Source organism: Sinocyclocheilus rhinocerous, unplaced genomic scaffold (assembly GCF_001515625.1).
Source record: "Sinocyclocheilus rhinocerous isolate Xijiao unplaced genomic scaffold, SAMN03320098_v1.1 scaffold1613, whole genome shotgun sequence".
Classification (NCBI taxonomy): Eukaryota; Metazoa; Chordata; class Actinopteri; order Cypriniformes; family Cyprinidae; genus Sinocyclocheilus; species Sinocyclocheilus rhinocerous.
The window spans coordinates 97,302-117,613 of record NW_015640045.1 but is presented as its reverse complement, the minus strand read 5'-3'; the positions used below and the strand labels follow the sequence as shown (position 1 = coordinate 117,613).

General features: G+C 34.2%; 4 protein-coding genes across 6 annotated transcripts in view; 3 read left to right on the top strand and 1 right to left on the bottom strand.

Moving 5' to 3' along the window:
• Positions 1-905: 905 nt before the first annotated feature.
• Positions 906-3,071, bottom strand: LOC107752393 (ribosomal RNA-processing protein 8-like). Of its 3 annotated transcripts, none has more exons than XM_016568354.1 (4): positions 2,960-3,071; positions 2,772-2,878; positions 2,547-2,643; positions 906-1,092 (listed from the first exon to the last, which is right to left on the bottom strand). In XM_016568354.1, the coding sequence occupies exons 1-4, from the start codon at positions 2,966-2,968 to the stop codon at positions 979-981; spliced, it is 327 nt and encodes a 108-aa protein (XP_016423840.1). In that variant the 5' UTR covers positions 2,969-3,071; the 3' UTR covers positions 906-978. The 3 variants fall into 3 exon arrangements, with proteins under 3 accessions (XP_016423840.1, XP_016423841.1, XP_016423839.1); XM_016568355.1 differs by having other exon boundaries at positions 2,772-2,856; XM_016568353.1 differs by having other exon boundaries at positions 2,772-3,071.
• A 1,756-nt stretch (positions 3,072-4,827) lies between these two features.
• On the top strand, positions 4,828-6,688 carry LOC107752392 (mediator of RNA polymerase II transcription subunit 29-like). The gene is made up of 4 exons (XM_016568352.1): positions 4,828-5,035; positions 5,126-5,193; positions 6,162-6,246; positions 6,331-6,688. Exons 1-4 carry the CDS (start codon positions 4,844-4,846, stop codon positions 6,553-6,555), a joined length of 570 nt encoding a protein of 189 aa, XP_016423838.1. The 5' UTR covers positions 4,828-4,843; the 3' UTR covers positions 6,556-6,688.
• A 1,515-nt stretch (positions 6,689-8,203) lies between these two features.
• Positions 8,204-8,755, top strand: LOC107752391 (mediator of RNA polymerase II transcription subunit 29; the record flags this gene model as incomplete). Its single annotated transcript, XM_016568351.1, has 2 exons — positions 8,204-8,308; positions 8,393-8,755. Coding segments are annotated over 2 exons (330 nt in total), but the record flags the coding sequence as incomplete, so codon positions are not given.
• A 1,124-nt stretch (positions 8,756-9,879) lies between these two features.
• The window catches only part of LOC107752384 (C2 domain-containing protein 3-like), a 21,263-nt gene continuing 10,830 nt past the window's right edge, over positions 9,880-20,312 (top strand). Inside the window, exons 1-23 of the mRNA XM_016568341.1 lie at positions 9,880-9,944; positions 10,443-10,709; positions 10,895-11,052; positions 11,651-11,841; positions 12,515-12,636; positions 13,074-13,200; positions 13,310-13,447; positions 13,608-13,755; positions 13,829-13,914; positions 14,114-14,308; positions 14,413-14,522; positions 14,614-14,732; positions 14,839-14,970; positions 15,050-15,218; positions 15,719-15,999; positions 16,145-16,296; positions 17,058-17,289; positions 17,384-17,561; positions 17,636-17,819; positions 18,622-18,794; positions 18,909-19,044; positions 19,189-19,457; positions 19,979-20,059. Coding sequence (XP_016423827.1) covers positions 9,893-9,944; positions 10,443-10,709; positions 10,895-11,052; positions 11,651-11,841; positions 12,515-12,636; positions 13,074-13,200; positions 13,310-13,447; positions 13,608-13,755; positions 13,829-13,914; positions 14,114-14,308; positions 14,413-14,522; positions 14,614-14,732; positions 14,839-14,970; positions 15,050-15,218; positions 15,719-15,999; positions 16,145-16,296; positions 17,058-17,289; positions 17,384-17,561; positions 17,636-17,819; positions 18,622-18,794; positions 18,909-19,044; positions 19,189-19,457; positions 19,979-20,059 — 3,700 coding nt within the window. The 5' untranslated portion in view covers positions 9,880-9,892. The remainder of the gene's footprint in view (positions 9,945-10,442; positions 10,710-10,894; positions 11,053-11,650; positions 11,842-12,514; positions 12,637-13,073; positions 13,201-13,309; positions 13,448-13,607; positions 13,756-13,828; positions 13,915-14,113; positions 14,309-14,412; positions 14,523-14,613; positions 14,733-14,838; positions 14,971-15,049; positions 15,219-15,718; positions 16,000-16,144; positions 16,297-17,057; positions 17,290-17,383; positions 17,562-17,635; positions 17,820-18,621; positions 18,795-18,908; positions 19,045-19,188; positions 19,458-19,978; positions 20,060-20,312) is intronic.

Genomic DNA, 20,312 nt, shown 5'->3' with positions numbered 1-20,312 from the left:
ACCTGCGTGTTTGTAATAAACACATCCATCAGGTTTCTCCAAATCTGTTCCGATGAAGAAACAACTCATCTACATTGGATGGCCTGAGGGTGAGTAAATTTTAAGCAAATGTTTATTTTTGGATGAACTATTCCTTTAATAAGAATATTTCACTAGTGGTCTCAGGGGTTTTGGACCCCACTGTATATACACATTGCAATTGGTGTTTTTGATATGTAGCTGTTCTTTTTCCTCAATTACAAATACCAATTGTAAGGAAAATGAAGTAGCTTGGTATTACTTTCAGCATTATGATTTACTTTGATAAGTAGCATTGTTTTATAAATATTATAAGCACATTTTCAATGTTTTACTACTTTTTAGGATTGTTCTGATTTACACAGATGTTCTGATATGTTCTTATTTACACAGAGATATATAGATTCTACCTTGTTTTCATTCCAATTTAACTTGTAGCACACGAACTGACTGAATTTGTAACGCTGTAGCGCCCTCTGGTGATCATACAGTAAATAGTGGGGGAATCCACATCTGGGCCTGGTGAGTCCAGTCTGATATTTTAGTTATAAGATTGCACTGTTTTCACAGTCTTTGTTACAACGACGACTGATCTTCCTTTGTGTTGCTCTAAGATGTTTAGGCATCTCCGGGGGTAAATAATGTGACTGTGACACTTGTAAAAAATACAATAAAATAATTGACAAGTTTAAATACTTAACGAGTCTGTTTGTTTATCAGGTAAAAACTATTTCCAGTCATAAGACAATATATGACAAATACAGTTTTCCCAAAGGACAAAATTACTTTAATATCACATTAAATTATTTTTTATATATATAAAATGTACTGTCCTGTTACATTGATTTACAAAACATACAATGTTAAGGAGAGATTTGACCCTTGAAACTGAACTACTGCTGATAAACCTTTCATACACAGTCCATACATAAAGAAGCAAAATATTTACTTAATGTACATTTATCGTTTCTTGTACAGACAAGGTTTAATTTGAAGACCGACTTTCCTCACGTTCACAGGTGCTTTTCCTGTCTTTATGAATTCAAAGGAGTGGAAGTGGCTGTTTTCTGTGTCCTGAAAAAAATAACAGAAAACAAATAGCTTGTAAACAGCTCTTGTTCATTATACTGTAAATTATACTACATTTTGATTACTAAATTACGATCTATTGCTATCTCCATTATTTTATTTGAAAAACTGAGGACATTGAACATTTTATGTTAGTGTTGTTGTTAATATATTCCATTATTGATCTGCATACTTGCAGAACAGCACAATTCTAGTCTGCAACACTGCACACTTGGCCTGATTTTCCATCCCTAATACAGCATTAGACCTGCAACTAACAATCATATATGATAATTAAGGAGGAGATTATTCTAGTGATTTTAATAGCAGTCCTTTATTATTTGCATGTTTGTCAGTTTTTAACAGTGAGTCTGCAGAAAATGTTTTGCACAATCTATAGAATAAATCAGGGGTGGCCAACATCGGTCCTGGACAGCCACAGTCCTGCAAAGTTTTGCTCCAACCTTGATAAAAACTCACCTGCCTGTAGCTTTCTAGTAACCCTCAGACCTTGTTCAGGTGTGTTTGATTAAGGTTGGAGCTGAAGTCTGCGGGACTGTGGCTCTCCAGGACCGACGTTGGCCACTCCTGGAATAAATCATGATCACCAACTTCAAAATATCAGGGTTTCCTATTACTATTGGACTCCCTTTCTGTTATTTTAGTATTTATTAATATTTTGAATGAGCATATATTTGGGGTTTTCAAAAGTAATGACAAGAACTTCATATTCTGAGATAAAAAAATTAAAATAAAAAAAAGGAATGTATGATTAGACTACCATTTAGAAGCTGCTTGTGTCCAAAGAAAGTACAGGAGACAAATATCCTGGTGTAAAAAGCATAAAACTGGACCCTGGAATAAGTAATATGGTCTGATGATCATATTTTACCCTGTATTCTCTATACCACAGCGTGCCTTCAACAGTGTTCTGGACAGTGTAATGGTCTGTCTCATGGGAGTTATTAAGTGAACAAAAATATGAGGCCATTTCACAGGACCAGGTGCATGTTATGCTGGAAACATGTTTTTTTAAGTCTCTTATGCTCACCTAGGCTGCATTAATTTGATGAAAAATAGAATACAAAATGTAACATGAAATATTATCAAAATTTAAAAGAACTGGTTTCTATTTGAATACATTTATTCATTTTATTGGCAAGGCTGAATTTTCAGCATCATTACTCCAGTCACATGATCCTTCAGAAATCATTCTAATATGCTAATTGGCCGAAACATTTTTTATGTTGAAAACAGTTGTGCTGCTTAATTTTTTTTTTTTCAGGATTCTTTGATTAATCAAACGTTTAAAAGAACAGCATTTATTTGAAAGATTATAAATGTCTTCTTTACTGTCACTTTTGATACATTTAATGGATCCTTGTTGAATAAAATAATTTCTTAAAAAAAAAAAAAAACCATCTAAACATTTATGTTCACTGGAATAAATTGCACATTACCTTATTGACTAACTTGAAGCCCAGACTTGACAATGCATCAATGAACAAACGCACATTTTCAAATCTACTGGCCACTTCAGCTATTTTAAGAAGACCCCTGCAAAAAAAAAAAATGGAAAGAGTATATAGATTGGCTAATCATTAGACTCACAATAGTTTGGATTTCATAATAAACTTAAAATAATGGCAATTGATCAAAAAAAAAAAATGAAATAAGACAGTTACCCCATCACCAGGACTCTGTTTGCTTCTGCCAAAAACTCTCCCAGATTTGTCCCCATCAGAGAAAGACAGAAAACAGCAATATCTACTGTAGAATCACAAAGTGGCACCTGTGAATAAGTAATAAACAGAGCCGTCTTTAGTCTTTCGGCTGCATTACAATTAAAACCTTTATTACCACAATAACTTACTTTTGCCATGTCACATGCAGTGGCAAGATCACAAACCGGAGCCAAATCAAAAGAGTGTACTTTATTTTTTACACTCCGTGCAATTTTACAGTCTCCACAGCCGAAGTCTGCGACAACTGAAGAAGCTGGCCTGAAAGAAAAAAAAAGGAATCAGAAAAGCATTGACTTTCAGTGCTTTCCAAAAAGCAAAGTGCAACCTTAAAATGCTGTATTTTTGTAGTCCATACATAGAAGATTATTACATGTATGACCACTATGATTTGATAAAGAGAAGTCTGGGGAATGTCATTTACTTTGTTAATTGTCTTTGTTAAATGTCTTTAAAACAATTAACAAATTTAACAGTAGTTGAGGAAACTGTAACCATGACAAAAACAGCATACAAAACTAAATTAATAATTCTTCTTCCTCATCTTCTTAAATAATAATTATTAAAGAGCAAAAAAGACCAAGCAAAATCCAGCTGCTAAAAATTTATTGTTTAATGTTTATGTATGTTATTTTCTTTTCTTGCTATTTAAAAAAAAAAATAAAAAAATAAATAAAAAAGTGCATCTAATAATAATAATTATTAAACTGTCCTCTTTTAAAAGATGAGCTGCTCAGTTCAAACAAGGGACTAATGAACAAGTATTACAAACATAAGACATAAAACAGTTGTTGATTAGCCAGGTAACAGCACACTGTGTCAAGCATATGTAAACTTTTGAACATTTTCCTTTGTGTAAATTGTTACTGTTTCGTCTCGTGAACATCGGTTACGTGTAAGATCTTATTCAAGGCAGTAGTTATTAAATAAAAAACAAAAGACATATGGCTCTTGGGGGGAAAAAAGTACACTTTGGTAACATGCTTTTAAAAAGAGTACTTAGCCTATCACAGAAGTGTTCAACTTGATTACCCGTACAAGTTTTTTTAATCATGTTAAATATGAATATCAAATATGATAAATCAGACTTTTGAGGAATGTTGATTTGTACATCTCTCAAAGCATCATTGTATTGCATTGCATTGATATGGTTCGATTCAAATAATACACTTATATAATAATGAACTCGTCAAAGATTTTTGTTATTGCATCCATCATATTTCATGTCTCGATTCTCAGGGAAAAAAAGTTGCATGCTTTTTTTTATATATAACAATAGTTCGCAGTGCCACAAATTTTCCTCTAGATGGCGTCATTTCTTTTCATTTCAACCACGGTGACTCCACTAGTTTGAATATTATGAGAGAATATTGAGGGATATTTTATGCCAAGAATAAATGAAATATATTCTTTTCTCTTGCAAACATTATTAGTTTCAACCAAAGTCCCTTTAAAAAAAATTAAATAAATCCAAAGTCAACTGTTTCAATTGACTGCCATCAATATTTTAGACACTACGGCTTGTTTTGGTTATGTACGATGTATATAAACAACTGTTTTTTCCCATTTTAATATTCTTCGCTGTGTATTATTTAAGTGTAACTTATGAAGTAGCCCAGTGTGGTTCCTGCTACTTTTCTCAGCGCTGGTCAGGATGACCCGTTCGGCTCGGAGTCTTCTAGCGTCCCCTGGAGGAAGACGACATTTTTGTCTCAACAGCTAGAACTGGTTCAGTCAGAAAGACCAAAAGAGAAGGAAACAGAAGGTATCACAAAGAGTGCATGTGATGGTTGTGCCAAGATAAAGGAAGATACGTTGATAGTAGGCAAAAAAGATTTTATCCTATAGTAGATGTGATCAACTGTACAGCACAAACTGATAAGAAAACTGAGAAAATATCTCAGCCAGATTTTTGTTCCACACTCCAGTCCAGCAGGTGGCGGTAAAGCACCTATTAGCTTGTTTGCCAACCGCCAAAAACGCTTAAAAAGAAGAAGAAGAAGACTGTCTCATCCATGTCAACAATGGCGTCGCAGCAGCAGATGGTCACTAACAGTGCTCAGATGGGCGTTCAGCAAGCGGCTATTTTACAGCAACCGCAAACTCAACAACAACAGCAGCAGCAGCAGCAGCTCAGTCAACAACAAGATTTTGATCCCGTTCACAGATTCAAAATGCTGATTCCTCTGCTGAAAGATAGTTTACAGGTTTGTTTGGTGCCTTTCCTTAATCGTGAGAGCTGAAAGTGCTTGTTTGAAATAGAATACTAACATTCATTTACAATTTTATGTTTTCAGAACGTCATGACCATTGCTTCACAAAATTTTGGACACAATGCAGCTATTGACAACGGAAGAACAACAGAGTAAGATTCCCTGATTATTATGTAAATCACATGGTACATGAATATGCAATACACACACGCATATGTATGTACGGTGCTGGGTAGTAACTGATGTTACATGCAATCTGGATTAAGTAATCAGATTCCAAAAAGTAAATACTTGTAATTAGATTATATTGCATTTTAAATTACTCGTAATCAGACTACAGTTACTTTTTTATTGATTACATGATTACATATTATTCACACAAGTCTTTGTCTTTGGAAGGCTTTTGTCTTTCAAACGCATTAAAATGTTTAATGCACTTCATGCTGTTAATAACAACGAATGGAATATATTTTCATTCTCTTTGTATTTTTATTTCAATTTGGAACAATATTAACCTATTTAAATCAATGTGATAAAAGAGTCAGGTCGCAAGCAATCTAAATGTAGTCTGATTATATTACCTAAAATGTGTAATGTAATGGATTACGTACAATTTGTGTCATGTAATTTGGAATCAGTAACAGACTACAATTTGTAAGTAATCTTCCCAGCACTGTGTATGTATGTATATTGTATGTATTGTCTGTTCTATCTGTCTATTAATATACATATATGGAAATACATGGAAGCCTGTTTTTGCCACGGAATAAAAAAAGATAATTGTGACTTTTTAATTTGACAATTCTGACTTTTTTCTTGCAATTCTGAGGGATACAAATTCGCAAAAAAAAGAAAGAAAGTATGAATTCTGAGTTTTTCTCACAACTCTGTTTTTATTTCCATCACAGAATGAAAAATACGAATGTAATAGTGACTTTTTTTCTCACAATTCATATTTTTCACAATTCTGAGATTGTTTTTTGTTGAGTTGTGAGATAAAATGTCACAATTGTTTATTTATTTTTATCCTGTGGCAGAAATGAGATTCAATAGAAAGATTTATGGGTGCATAAACCAAGAAATAATATTAAAAAAATATATTTCACTTCTCAAAATGTAGGAAGGGTAATGATGCAGCAGTTCAGCGGTTTGACAAAAGTTTAGAAGAGTTTTATGCTCTCTGTGATCAACTGGAGCTCTGCCTGGTAAGTAACTGCTGTGTTTCTTTTGAAAATGTCATTCAAAGTTCTTTTTTGATTTTGATTAGCATTGACATTTTGTTTCTTCAGCGGCTGGCCCATGAGTGCCTCTCACAGAGCATCGACAGCACAAAGCATTCTCCAAATCTCGTACCTACAGCCACGAAGCCGGACACAGTGCAAACAGAGTCTCTGTCTTACTCTCAGTATCTCAGTATGATAAAATCACAGATTGCATGTGCTAAAGACATTCATAATGCTCTCTTAGAGTGTTCAAAAAAGATTGCTGGGAAGGGTCAAGGAGCTTGTAATTAGTAGCTGCCAACTGTATTTAGATTCCTTTTTTTATTTTTATATTGCGTAGCTTTGATGCTGATTGAAGAATATAATTTGTTGTATTTTCAGTTCCTTTTTTTTGTTTACTATTGTGACAAATGTACTTATACAATTAAAATTATATATTCTTGAAAAGAAGTGTGTGTGTGTGTATGCGTGTGTTAGAATGTACTATTTTGATCTAAAAAGCTACTTAAGGGTCCTGTCTACTCATTTACTAAGAATATTTTAGTATTATTTATATACTAAGAGTTATGTAGTATTATTTACATGCTATTATAGTATTCATATTTATAATTAGCTTATATTTTCATTTTTGAAGTCTAATAATTTTATTAGTTTTTTTTACATTCTATTTAGCTTTAACTACATTTTATATCAATTTTAGTTGTAGCGTTTAGCATTTCAACTTTATTTCAGTAAGTTGCCAACGTTTCATATCTACTTTTTAAGTTTTTTTTTAACCAATTATATTTTATTTAAGCTTTATTTGAATTACTGAAAACGATTTTGAGTGGTTTACATGTCTGCATTAACCACACAATTTTGTGGGTTAGTACTTTTTCTGTACTCATGCTTCTCTTTGAAGATATCTCTATCTTTTTTTCAGTAAATATGTGAATAGTGCTCAGATAATTTGCAGCCAATTTACTCATACAGAAACATCACTTATGCAAACATAATACAACGGAGTAGGGCACAACCGTTGAGATGAAATGAATATGCAATACACACACGCATATGTATGTACGGTGCTGGGTAGTAACTGATGTTACATGCAATCTGGATTAAGTAATCAGATTCCAAAAAGTAAATACTTGTAATTAGATTATATTGCATTTTAAATTACTCGTAATCAGACTACAGTTACTTTTTTATTGATTACATGATTACATATTATTCACACAAGTCTTTGTCTTTGGAAGGCTTTTGTCTTTCAAACGCATTAAAATGTTTAATGCACTTCATGCTGTTAATAACAACGAATGGAATATATTTTCATTCTCTTTGTATTTTTATTTCAATTTGGAACAATATTAACCTATTTAAATCAATGTGATAAAAGAGTCAGGTCGCAAGCAATCTAAATGTAGTCTGATTATATTACCTAAAATGTGTAATGTAATGGATTACGTACAATTTGTGTCATGTAATTTGGAATCAGTAACAGACTACAATTTGTAAGTAATCTTCCCAGCACTGTGTATGTATGTATATTGTATGTATTGTCTGTTCTATCTGTCTATTAATATACATATATGGAAATACATGGAAGCCTGTTTTTGCCACGGAATAAAAAAAGATAATTGTGACTTTTTAATTTGACAATTCTGACTTTTTTCTTGCAATTCTGAGGGATACAAATTCGCAAAAAAAAGAAAGAAAGTATGAATTCTGAGTTTTTCTCACAACTCTGTTTTTATTTCCATCACAGAATGAAAAATACGAATGTAATAGTGACTTTTTTTCTCACAATTCATATTTTTCACAATTCTGAGATTGTTTTTTGTTGAGTTGTGAGATAAAATGTCACAATTGTTTATTTATTTTTATCCTGTGGCAGAAATGAGATTCAATAGAAAGATTTATGGGTGCATAAACCAAGAAATAATATTTAAAAAATATATTTCACTTCTCAAAATGTAGGAAGGGTAATGATGCAGCAGTTCAGCGGTTTGACAAAAGTTTAGAGGAGTTTTATGCTCTCTGTGATCAACTGGAGCTCTGCCTGGTAAGTAACTGCTGTGTTTCTTTTGAAAATGTCATTCAAAGTTCTTTTTTGATTTTGATTAACATTGACATTTTGTTTCTTCAGCGGCTGGCCCATGAGTGCCTCTCACAGAGCATCGACAGCACAAAGCATTCTCCAAATCTCGTACCTACAGCCACGAAGCCGGACACAGTGCAAACAGAGTCTCTGTCTTACTCTCAGTATCTCAGTATGATAAAATCACAGATTGCATGTGCTAAAGACATTCATAATGCTCTCTTAGAGTGTTCAAAAAAGATTGCTGGGAAGGGTCAAGGAGCTTGTAATTAGTAGCTGCCAACTGTATTTAGATTCCTTTTTTTATTTTTATATTGCGTAGCTTTGATGCTGATTGAAGAATATAATTTGTTGTATTTTCAGTTCCTTTTTTTTGTTTACTATTGTGACAAATGTACTTATACAATTAAAATTATATATTCTTGAAAAGAAGTGTGTGTGTGTGTATGCGTGTGTTAGAATGTACTATTTTGATCTAAAAAGCTACTTAAGGGTCCTGTCTACTCATTTACTAAGAATATTTTAGTATTATTTATATACTAAGAGTTATGTAGTATTATTTACATGCTATTATAGTATTCATATTTATAATTAGCTTATATTTTCATTTTTGAAGTCTAATAATTTTATTAGTTTTTTTTACATTCTATTTAGCTTTAACTACATTTTATATCAATTTTAGTTGTAGCGTTTAGCATTTCAACTTTATTTCAGTAAGTTGCCAACGTTTCATATCTACTTTTTAAGTTTTTTTTTAACCAATTATATTTTATTTAAGCTTTATTTGAATTACTGAAAACGATTTTGAGTGGTTTACATGTCTGCATTAACCACACACTTTTGTGGGTTAGTACTTTTTCTGTACTCATGCTTCTCTTTGAAGATATCTCTATCTTTTTTTCAGTAAATATGTGAATAGTGCTCAGATAATTTGCAGCCAATTTACTCATACAGAAACATCACTTATGCAAACATAATACAACGGAGTAGGGCACAACCGTTGAGATGAAGTGCGCTAAACACCAGTATTCTTTGACTAGGTCCATTGTATGGTTTGTAGAGTTTTTTTTTTCTTTGTTTGTTTGAATAGCACTGTTCACGTGTGATTTGAGTTGATTATGCTATTCAATAGAGCACGTATCACGAAGCAGCCTCTTTTCATCGATGACCTGCACTCTTAAGGGCTCACTGAAAATAAGAAAGTTGTACAGTATTACTGTCACAGGGCAAAAATTCAGTGTGTGTGTGCGCGCGCGCGCGCGCGTGTGTGTATAATCTGTATAATAATTCATCCTGGGATTACGATTACTAGTTTGTTGGAGGTCAGTATCAATTCGTTCCCTTGTAATTTCATATCTTTCCTTTAGAGGCGCTAGAAACCCCTCTCACTGACTGTAAAAAAAAAAGCAAAGAGAAGAAGAAGTCGTTCCAGGCTCTGATTGGTCGAGCCGTTGCTCAGCGGTATTATGTTTGTTAATGCAACTGTCAAAGAAGTATGATAGCTTTGATTCATTAATACCATTATTTAGAACACTCTCGATGTGAGGAATGAAGAATAAAAAGGCGAAACCTTCAAAGGGTGTAAGCAACAGAAAAAGAGGTCAGTTGCATTGGTTTGGAGGTTGTTAGTTCTCACAAATCCGACAGTTTTTTTTAAAGAGATTAAAAATCACGTAACCTTTGCGAGGACAAAACCTGCGTTTAAATAGTGATTTGCCTACCTAGACAGTGTTTTAGCGCTCACTGCGTTTTGAGACAGCCGAAGCGAATGACTAATGCTTATTTGTTGTTGGCTGCACTTGGATAATATACACATAATATACCTGTACATACAACTGTCTATTGTTCAATACCTGTACATAGAGTTGTCGATTTGTATATTTTTTATTCCTTATTTTACTTGTTCTATTTTTTATTTTTTTATTATCTGTGTTTTTTTGTTCTGTCACACTGTGGAAGCTTCTGTCACGAAAACAAATTCCTCGTATGTGTAAACATACCTGGCAATAAAGCTCATTCTGATTTGGACTGTAAAAAATAAACAGCTGTATTCCAGGCATTATGAACTCGTATCTTTCTTATGATCCACACTCTGCAGTGCTCAGTGATGTTTCTCCATCCACCAGTATTCCTCCTCTGGTGGAGGGTCAGCTGAGATGCTTTCTGAGGGTGACAGTGAGTAAAGTGCTGTGGGTCATCACCAGACCTCCTCCTGTGATTCTGATCAGGCTCCGATGGTGGGGAGAGTCTTCCACTGGCACCTTCTTTAGGCCTAGAGATGGAAATGCTGAACAGAAGAGGGTAAAATCAACAGCCCGCTTTCCAGTTCGATGTGGACCAAAACAGCTGGCGTCTTATTTGACAGGTTAGATTTGGTTGCTATACAGGTGATGGCTGATTATTGACGGTCCCTAGAGAGGCATATTTAACTTTAGATATGTGTGGATTTCAGGGTTCCAGCAGGTCTTAAATTTATCTCCGTTGAACCTGCAGAAGCCCTGAATTTATTCATGTGATGCATAGCTGAATTTAATATTTCTTTGTTCACAGATATGGGCTCATTGGTGCTGGATGTGCTTACAAAGGTCGATCATTTGCCTATAGCTCGAGCTCAAATCCCTGGGATTGCCCGGCTGTCTTTGTCTCACTCCATAAATGGATATTTCACTCTTGTTTCCCCGTCATCAGAAAAACTCGGAGAGCTTCAGGTGGGTGAGATGCTCAGCAGAGTTCACATTTATTCAGCTGATCTAATTCACTGTGAATCTGTTTTTTTTCCCCTCAGGTTTTAGGTTCACAGTTTAACTTTCATGTTGTAATCTGTTCATTTTGACCCAGAGAGGATTTTCTTTTTTCTAAAACCATAGTTAATCGCATTGGAATCAAACTTACTGCACCAATGTTATAGCAACTTCCCAAAAATAACTGGATCATTTTTGTACTTTGAGTATTTTTTCCCCACCTTGTTACATTTATGGTGTTCCCGGTCCAAAACAATTGCCTACAAAAAATTGCTTATAAATCTCTCATAATGCTATATTATCACCAAGTATTCTATTCAATCTTTTTGTCAACTTGTTTTCTTTCAATTAACACTGGTTTTGTATTTCGTTTTGGAACAGAGTGATCATAGGCCCCATTTATCTGAGCTTATGCACCTCCGTTTGTGTGAACATTTGAGTGAACATTGACGGAATTATCCACAAATATATATATATATATATATATATAGGGAACACCAAATTAGATAAAGGATTTTCAGCACAGCACAAGGGTTAATTATGTGCTGTTTCATGTGTACCGTAGGTCGCACTTGCCCTGGAAGTGTTAACAGAAGGATATGACAGCAGTAGTTCAGTACCCCTGACTGATATGAGCCTCGACGCACAGGCTCCTGGCATTACAACTGACCAGAACATGCCTGTACTGCCATCCCAGGATCAGACTCTCCCAAGTGTGAAGGAGACAGCTGGCAGCAGTTCCGGCCACATACCTAGGTTTGTTTTTTTATCTTTTAAATGATTTGACTGTTGAATGAATAATGTGGAACAAACTCTCAATAAATCACTCAGCTCACATACTGTTCTTCAGCAACAACACACATCCTTATGACTGATCTTGTCGTCTATGAATGGACAAGTTAAATTAAAAGACTAAAAATTTTGGATAACATGTCTTTTTAAAATCTTATTAAAATTATTATTTTATGTTAAAAACGTTTTAAGTAGTTCTATGGTAATAGTTTCATCCCCAGTGTTATTTTAGTATTATTTATATAATATTTATATTTTTTTTTTCTATTCATGATCTATTAACTAATATTATTATCATACTAATATTATTATTTTAATATTATTAATGTTTTCTTAATAATAATAGTAATATGTACTATTTATTAATAATATTTGTTAATGTTTGAATTAACATTTATTGTTCTGTTTTCAATTTAATTTTAGTTAAAATTTTAGTAAAGTTATGTGCGTATGTCATTTTTATTTTCTCAGTATTTCTATTTCATTTTTAGTTTTAGTAATCTCAGTACTTCAACTTCAACTTATTTGATTTCAGTTAGTTGCCAAGGCACCAATTTTGAAAATTCAATAAACTTCAATTTGAATTCAATAAACTTCAACAATAAAACATTGTTTTTTTCCAATATTCTTGTTTTAGAGGGAAGGATTACCTGTATTTTCAAGAACAAGTCTTGCCAGATTCTTCTACTGGAAAACCTAAACCTGCTTCTGCCCAAATTCTTTCAGCAAATACCCAAGCGCCTGTTGACCTTTTGTCAGGTAAAGCTCATTAACTTGATTTACTGAATTCATTATATTGGCATTACTGCTGAACACAGCAACATTTTGGCTAAAATAGTGTGTATCATAGATGATTTCTAAGGACTGGTCAAATTAAAGAATTGTCTGTCATCCGAATATTGCCAAATTCTGCTGATTGATCTTGAGTTCTTTTTAAAATTCAGTCAATTCTGTCAGTTTTAGACCTTATATTGTGTCAGTATAGCACTATACAAATTACACATGTTTCGTTAGAGACGCTTGTGGCCATTTTGGCAGTTCCATTGGCAGATCTGTATACAAAAAGACCAGACTCTTTACACTCGTGTAACACTATTTAGTGATGCATACCTGATGTATATACCAAGTGTTTATTGTCCATTATATAGCTTACTTAGTTTCATTATATATTACTTATGTTTTTTGTATTATTCCAGTTCTTCTGGAGCGTGGCAGCAAACTCAGAAATGCCATGGTGGTTTCAGCCTTAAAATCTGATGTGGAGTCAGATGTTCCTCTGAAGGACATTCCCCTGCCTCTCTCCACAGATAACACTGACGCCTTGTATGAACTCTTCTGTTTCATTCATATACCTATGAAGGGCGAAAATAGAAAATAAAATGGTGAATGTTGATGATTATAAATAATGTTAAACATCATCTTCCTCCTAAAGGCCAGCCAGGCCCTCTTCAGGACAGTTTCTGGAGAACATCCTTCAATCGGAACTCCAGCATCCTGCTCAGGACGTTGAAGAACCAAGTCAGAATAGAGTCAACACAGAGGACATGGCTGTGGATCTGCTGCTGGGAAGGTAGTCAAGGCTACTGTTACGTTTAGATTAAATGAAGAAAATGGAACTTTGCTTATAAATACTTGACAGAAATATGGGAAACTTTTATACTGGGTAGATTTTTTTCTCTCTATGTTTGCAAACTACGTGCTTTAATGTTTGTAATGTCTCTGTTCCTCAGTGTTAATGGATCTGTGCTGCAGTTCTGGGATGGAGAGGGTTCTCTCCCAGATTTTCTTTCCGATCACAGTAGTGTGCTCATGGACAGTGAGCTCAACGACCCTCAATATGATCAGAGTCTTCTGGAGAACCTCTTCTACAAAGCTCCTGTAAGTCATGCAGAGTAAGTATGTAGCTTAGTTTCCTTTAACATATAACTAACTAATGTAATTCCTTTTTCAGATATCAGATGAATGTTTGGAAGTGGACGATCAGAAGAAAGACCCGGCAGAGAAGCCAGTACACACAAGACCAACTAAAAATGCCCGGTCGGTTACACTAATGCAAGAAGAAATGCTCAAAACTCATTCCCTTAAGATAAAAAAATAAATAATGTAAATTTTTTCACATCTGTTTAAAGGTACAGAAATGTAATTCAATATGTTTAGAATAATAAAAAATGTAAGTTTAATTGTGAAATAAATTTTTCATATCTGCTGTTGTGTAAATTGCCTATATTTTTTGAAGGCTTGATTCAGAAGATGTGCAGCATTCAGAAGCAGGAGATGATTTCTCTGGACTTAGCGTGGATAAAATAGCTTTGCTTGGAGATATTCGTTTTGCCAGGGTCACCATCAGTGAGTTAAAAGTTCCCACTGAGAGTACTTCGAGAAGTCTATCTAGAAAAGGAAGACCACCTCGCCCCCTCACCACAAAGAAATGGTACAGCTTTTAAGATATTTCACATCAGATGATATTTATAGATAGCAGTGGCTAGAGATTTGTGTCCATGTTTTAAAACTAACCAGATGCAAATGTTTATCTAGCTTTTATATCGTTGAGTACCTCTTTCCACTGGTCTCTGCTGGGTATGAAGATGTTCAACATGTACCTTCAGAGATTACAAAAGTTGTCTCTAGTAAAGTAACAGAGGGCGGTGAGTACATTTGTATTAGAGAACTTTTACTAAAGAGAACTAAGAGAAACCAGAAGTAATGTAATAATCTGGGGATTCATTTTTGTTTCAGCGGTGACGTTTCAGCACCAAAGTATGTTTCCAGTGAGGTTTAGTAGGTTGTCTATTAAACAATGGTGGGAGATGAACGTCACATTCAAGCTTTACTCCAGAAATAGCCTTCAAAAGACAGTTAGTGCAGTGTTTGCCAATCACCAAATCAAACAAACCTCAAAAATAAAGGCTCCTACATGGTTTTATCTGTTAGAGGCCTGATCTTGTCTTGTTTGTTGTTTAGCCCGTTCTCATTGGATCAGCAATGTTTCCTCTGAGCTCCGTGATGCAGAGTGAATCACTGAGCATTTCTGCTGCCCTTCCTGTTCAAAGACCAGATAGAGATGCTGATAAACAAGCATTTGGTCCTCTGAAGGTAATGTATCACTCATAAGAACCACATTTAGGAGATTTATTTGATCTAAGTGATTCATTCTTTCTCCTTTTTTTTTAAGGTGTCGTTTGAATTAGCAGCAGACAAGAATGATTTCTCCACCAAAAAGAGACCTGCAAAACGAATGCTGAGTCCAACCAGACCCCTTTCTTCCCGTTTGACTGAAGAGCATGATGGACCAAAGGGTTTATGTGTGAGCGACCACAGGGGAGCTCCGTCTCCTAGTGCAGGTGTTCATCAAGTCCAGAGTATCCTGATACCTCCATCCAGATCACGATCCACATCTCCACCCGTCAGATACCAGAGCTCTCTTCATGAGCCTCTGCAGCAGGAAGTGGAGGAGACTGAGATTTTGCTTCATATGTTGCTCAAGGTGCCCGATGGGAAAGATTTTAATTGTGCACCCATGCAGCCCAACGTCTACTTGAACTGTAAGCTCCTCGGATCCGATGAAACGGCTCGATCGACAGTGAGCTGGAGTCAGAAACATCCAACATTCGGCTTTATTCAGGTTGGTGCTAAATATAGAATCGAGGAAAGACTTTAGTTTACCCATATTACTTAGTGGTGGAAATCATCAGGGTTCCCTCTATACAGTATTATTTATTAGAAAATGTAGTTTATTTGTTTTTAACCTAATTTCTAATATGATATAGGTGGCTCAGGTCGCACTGACCAGCAAACTGTTGGAGAGAATGAAGAACAACATGATGGTCATTGAAGTGTGCAGGTGTTCATCAAGTCCAGAGTATCCTGATACCTCCATCCAGATCACGATCCACATCTCCACCCGTCAGATACCAGAGCTCTCTTCATGAGCCTCTGCAGCAGGAAGTGGAGGAGACTGAGATTTTGCTTCATATGTTGCTCAAGGTGCCCGATGGGAAAGATTTTAATTGTGCACCCATGCAGCCCAACGTCTACTTGAACTGTAAGCTCCTCGGATCCGATGAAACGGCTCGATCGACAGTGAGCTGGAGTCAGAAACATCCAACATTCGGCTTTATTCAGGTTGGTGCTAAATATAGAATCGAGGAAAGACTTTAGTTTACCCATATTACTTAGTGGTGGAAATCATCAAGGTTCCCTCTATACAGTATTATTTATTAGAAAATGTAGTTTATTTGTTTTTAACCTAATTTCTAATATGATATAGGTGGCTCCGGTCGCACTGACCAGCAAACTGTTGGAGAGAATGAAGAACAACATGATGGTCATTGAAGTTTGGTTGAGGGCCAGTAACTCAGACCATGATAAACTTCTTGGTTTGGTAAAACTACCTCTCCACCAGTTCTACATGTCCTTCAGGCAGGTCTATTGATCTATCTACATATGTATGTATGTGTATGTTATATTATACATATAACATTAGAAAATTTATTTATATGTAGTATATTATGTTTGAGGTATTGTTGTAGTTGCAGTATAATATTGTATTTATTATACATTTCTTATTAAAATAAATATGTGAAATATACATAATTAAATATTTATTGTTATAAATGTAATATTATATTATATGGTAAGAATAAGAGCAGTAATATATATATTAATAGTAACATTATATAATTAATTACTTTATATAAAATATAGCAGTGTGGTTACCATTAAATAAAACCAAAGCTATTAAAAAATTAAAAAGCGTTTTTATTAATTGAAATAAGCTAAAATTTAAATATGATATCCATCCTTCCATTTTCCATACCATTTATACTCTGTAGGGTTGTGGTTAATATTAGATGAAAACTTTTTAAATTTTGCCTTGGCAACTAACTGAAATAAAGTTTAACTTATTTAAGTTTTAAGTTGAACTTAAAATAAGTTTTACTTAATTTGAACTATCAAAATTACGAAAATGGAAATAAATATAGATCAAAGCTACATATTTATATTTTTATTTTTTTTAAAAATCAATAAAAAAACAAATTTAAATAGTACTTAAATATATAAAATATTACTAAATAACTTAAAAATATGAATAAATACTTTAATAGTAAATAAAAAAATACTAAACTAACACTGGAACATAGAAGCTCAACCATTTTGTTTTTACTTTATTTTGTCTCCAGAGACCCCAAGATCACAGAGCTGCTCTTGCAGTCTCAGTATCCAGTGGTTGGAGTGGACAGTTATATGCCTGTGGTTGATGTATTCAGCGGCAGCACTCGTGGAAACCTCAGGGTGTGTCTAGCAATGGGTCTGGCACAGCAGATCACGGCACTGCAGCGAATGAGGGATGACGAGCTGACCCACGAATCACCACTGCCTCGACCAGCGCACATGTTAGACCACCGGCCACATGTAGAAACATTAAAGTTCTCTTTAAAACTCCCAAGAGCAGCCCTGATGCTTAAAGGATGAAGCTTAATTTGTTTCTGAATCAATGTTCTTGTAGGCCAGTACCACTGTGGATGTTCTGCGTGAGCATGTCTTCATGGTCCGAGTAGAGAGAGTGAAGGGTCTGACGCCTCTGCAGTCCACAGTGTGGGGAGAAGCTGACTGTTACATCCAGTACTCCTTCCCTGCACAAAATGAGTCGAGAGAGGACACGGACCCACTTATTGTCGAGAGCAGTAAGCTGTTTTCTTGCTGACTGTATCAAAAAGTCTTTTTTTCTATTCAGCTCAACCAACTTTCTATTGCACAGCTGTGGAGCTCAAGGCCTACCGCTCTGAGACCACTCTCTGTGTGCCTGACCCTGTGTTTGGACATAATGAGACTCATGTCCTACTGGCTCCTCCTGACGTCCCAGTGCAAAGAATACTGCTAAGCTCATTGGCCAGTCAGGGGCTGAAAAACGGAGGAGGAGTGCTGTTTGAGGTTTGGTGCAGGTACAGTAAATGTAGAAATTGTAGTTTAGTCCTGAATTTTATTTATTTCATTTTAGCATTTAAAATGTATTTATTTTATTTGGCAATAATTTCATTTCGATGTATTTGTTTCTTTTATTTTAGTACTTAAAATGTATATTTTATTTGGTTATATTTCTGTTTATTTAGTTAAAACCTGTCTCTTAAGCAATATTTTTTTTACATTTTAGCATGTGAAAGCATGTTCTTATATTCTTTTTACATTTTTTTATATATATATATATATTTATTTTTTGCAATATTTGTTTATTTATTCATTTATTTACATTTTAGCATTTAAAATGTGTTTCTTTAGTTTGGCAATATTTTTGTTTAATTTGATTTATTTATTTTTACATTGTAGTATTTAAAACATGTCTCTTTTATTTGGTTTTATTTATTTATTTACTTTTTACATTTTAGCATTTAAAAGCATTTTTGACTATTTTATTTATTTATTTGTCTCTCTTATTTGGAAATATTTTCATTTATTTATTTTTTACGTTTAAACATTTAAAGCATTATTTTATGTTAGCAAAATTTTATTTGCCAATATTATAATTTTTCTACTTTTCTTATTTTATTTTTTTATACTTTTATTATTTTATTTTATTTTACATTTTAGCATTTAAAAACATTTGCTTTTATTTAGTAATATTTTTTATTATTTAATTCTATTCATTTATTTTTCACATTTGGAGAATTTAAAAACATGTCTAATTTTTAGTAATCTTTTTAATATTTGTTTGGAAAGTTATTTACAAGCCTATTGAAACATTTGCAGGTATTATTATCCAAATGTTAGAGATCAGCTAGTTGCCAAAGGGTTGCTGCCCATGTCCAAACTGTGCGCCATGGTAACCATGCAGAAACAGGGTCAAACCGATGCACAACTTTTCTCCCTTCCTCTGGTACCAAGAACCGACCGACCTGTTGACTCACAGCCTCAGCCCCCTGGTAGTTGCATATCTAATTATCTTAAAACTGCATACAGATAACATATACAGTACGATATGAGTTTGAGACAAATGTAATAAAGTAAAACCTGTTTTTATCTGTGCTTACCTGTAGGGCTGCTTGAAGTGAGTGTTCAGTACAAGTCTCGACCAATGAGGAGTGTGGGAGTGAAGAGTGGGGTTGTGCCGTCCTGCAGAGTGATACTGGTTGTGCAGGTGCACAGAGCAGCCGGGCTGCAAGCTGCAGCCAAGTGAGTCAATCTGCATCAAATCTACCTTTAGCTTTTTGACCAATTACCCCAACAGAAATCTAGAATGATTACAATGATCTGCCTTTACATGAAGTACAATAAATATATTGTATTTTTATGTACCATCTTTCTATTATTTCTCAGAGCTCTTGCAGATACAGATAACGCACTGCAGTATTACTCTGAAGTGGGGCTTAACTCTTTCATCACCATGCAGTTGTCATTCCTGCCGGACAGCGAGGTTCGAAGCACGTGTGTGGCGGCCAGAAGTTTCTGCCCAGAGTTTGAACATCACGCCGAGTTCTGCTGTAACCTGCTGGTGCAGAGAGACAGCGGGGAGAGCGTCAGTCTGGCTGAACTCCTGCAGGAGGCAGTGGCTGTCTTCACCATAAACAACAGAGACACACGCAAAAGTGAGTTACCCGACTTGGAAAGGTTGACAGATATGTGGAGATTTCATTTTGTCATGACACACTTCTGTTAAGGATGTTTGGATACCTTTAGGTTACAAATGACTCCACAAAAACATGCAGCCCTTCATTACATAATCCCATCGTGCAAAAGATCCGAGGCTGTGTGTAAGGTGTAGATCTGTGTTGTAAGGAATATAAAAAAACGTGGCTTTTAATGAGTGGGTAGATAAAGTTTTGTCTGCTGATTCAGCAGTTTTATATTACATAAGTGGTTCAGGTTATTATTAACATTTTATTTTATTTTTAGTTCTGTTTGAAAATGATGTTTTTCCTGTTACTGTTCATATTTTCAGACACATTTTTAATGCAAGTTTTTTTTTTTTTTTTACTTTTTTCATTTTTATGTTTTTACACTTACTCTTTAGTATCATTTTAATATTTACTTGTTAATTATTAGTATTATCACTCCATTCCAGCATTATAAACACTATGTACTGTGTGTTTTGTTTATCTCATTGTAGCGGCTGATACAACAAGTTCAAAGGACACTGTCTTGGGCACTGTGAAAATTAAGCTTGCAGATCTGATTCATAAAAGACGTGGTATGAAAGTCTTGAATATTAATAGGATTTACGTTTTTGATTTATTTTTGTATTGTAGTGTTAATATATAATATAGTATTATTTATTTATTTTTATATTTATATTTATATTTACTTTTTAGCATTTAAAAACTTGTCTGTTTTACTTGGAAATATTTTTATGATGTCAATTTTATTTAATAAATTAATTATTGTAAATACATAATTGTGTATTTTAATGTTTTTGAAAAAAGTCTATTATGCTCACCAAGGTT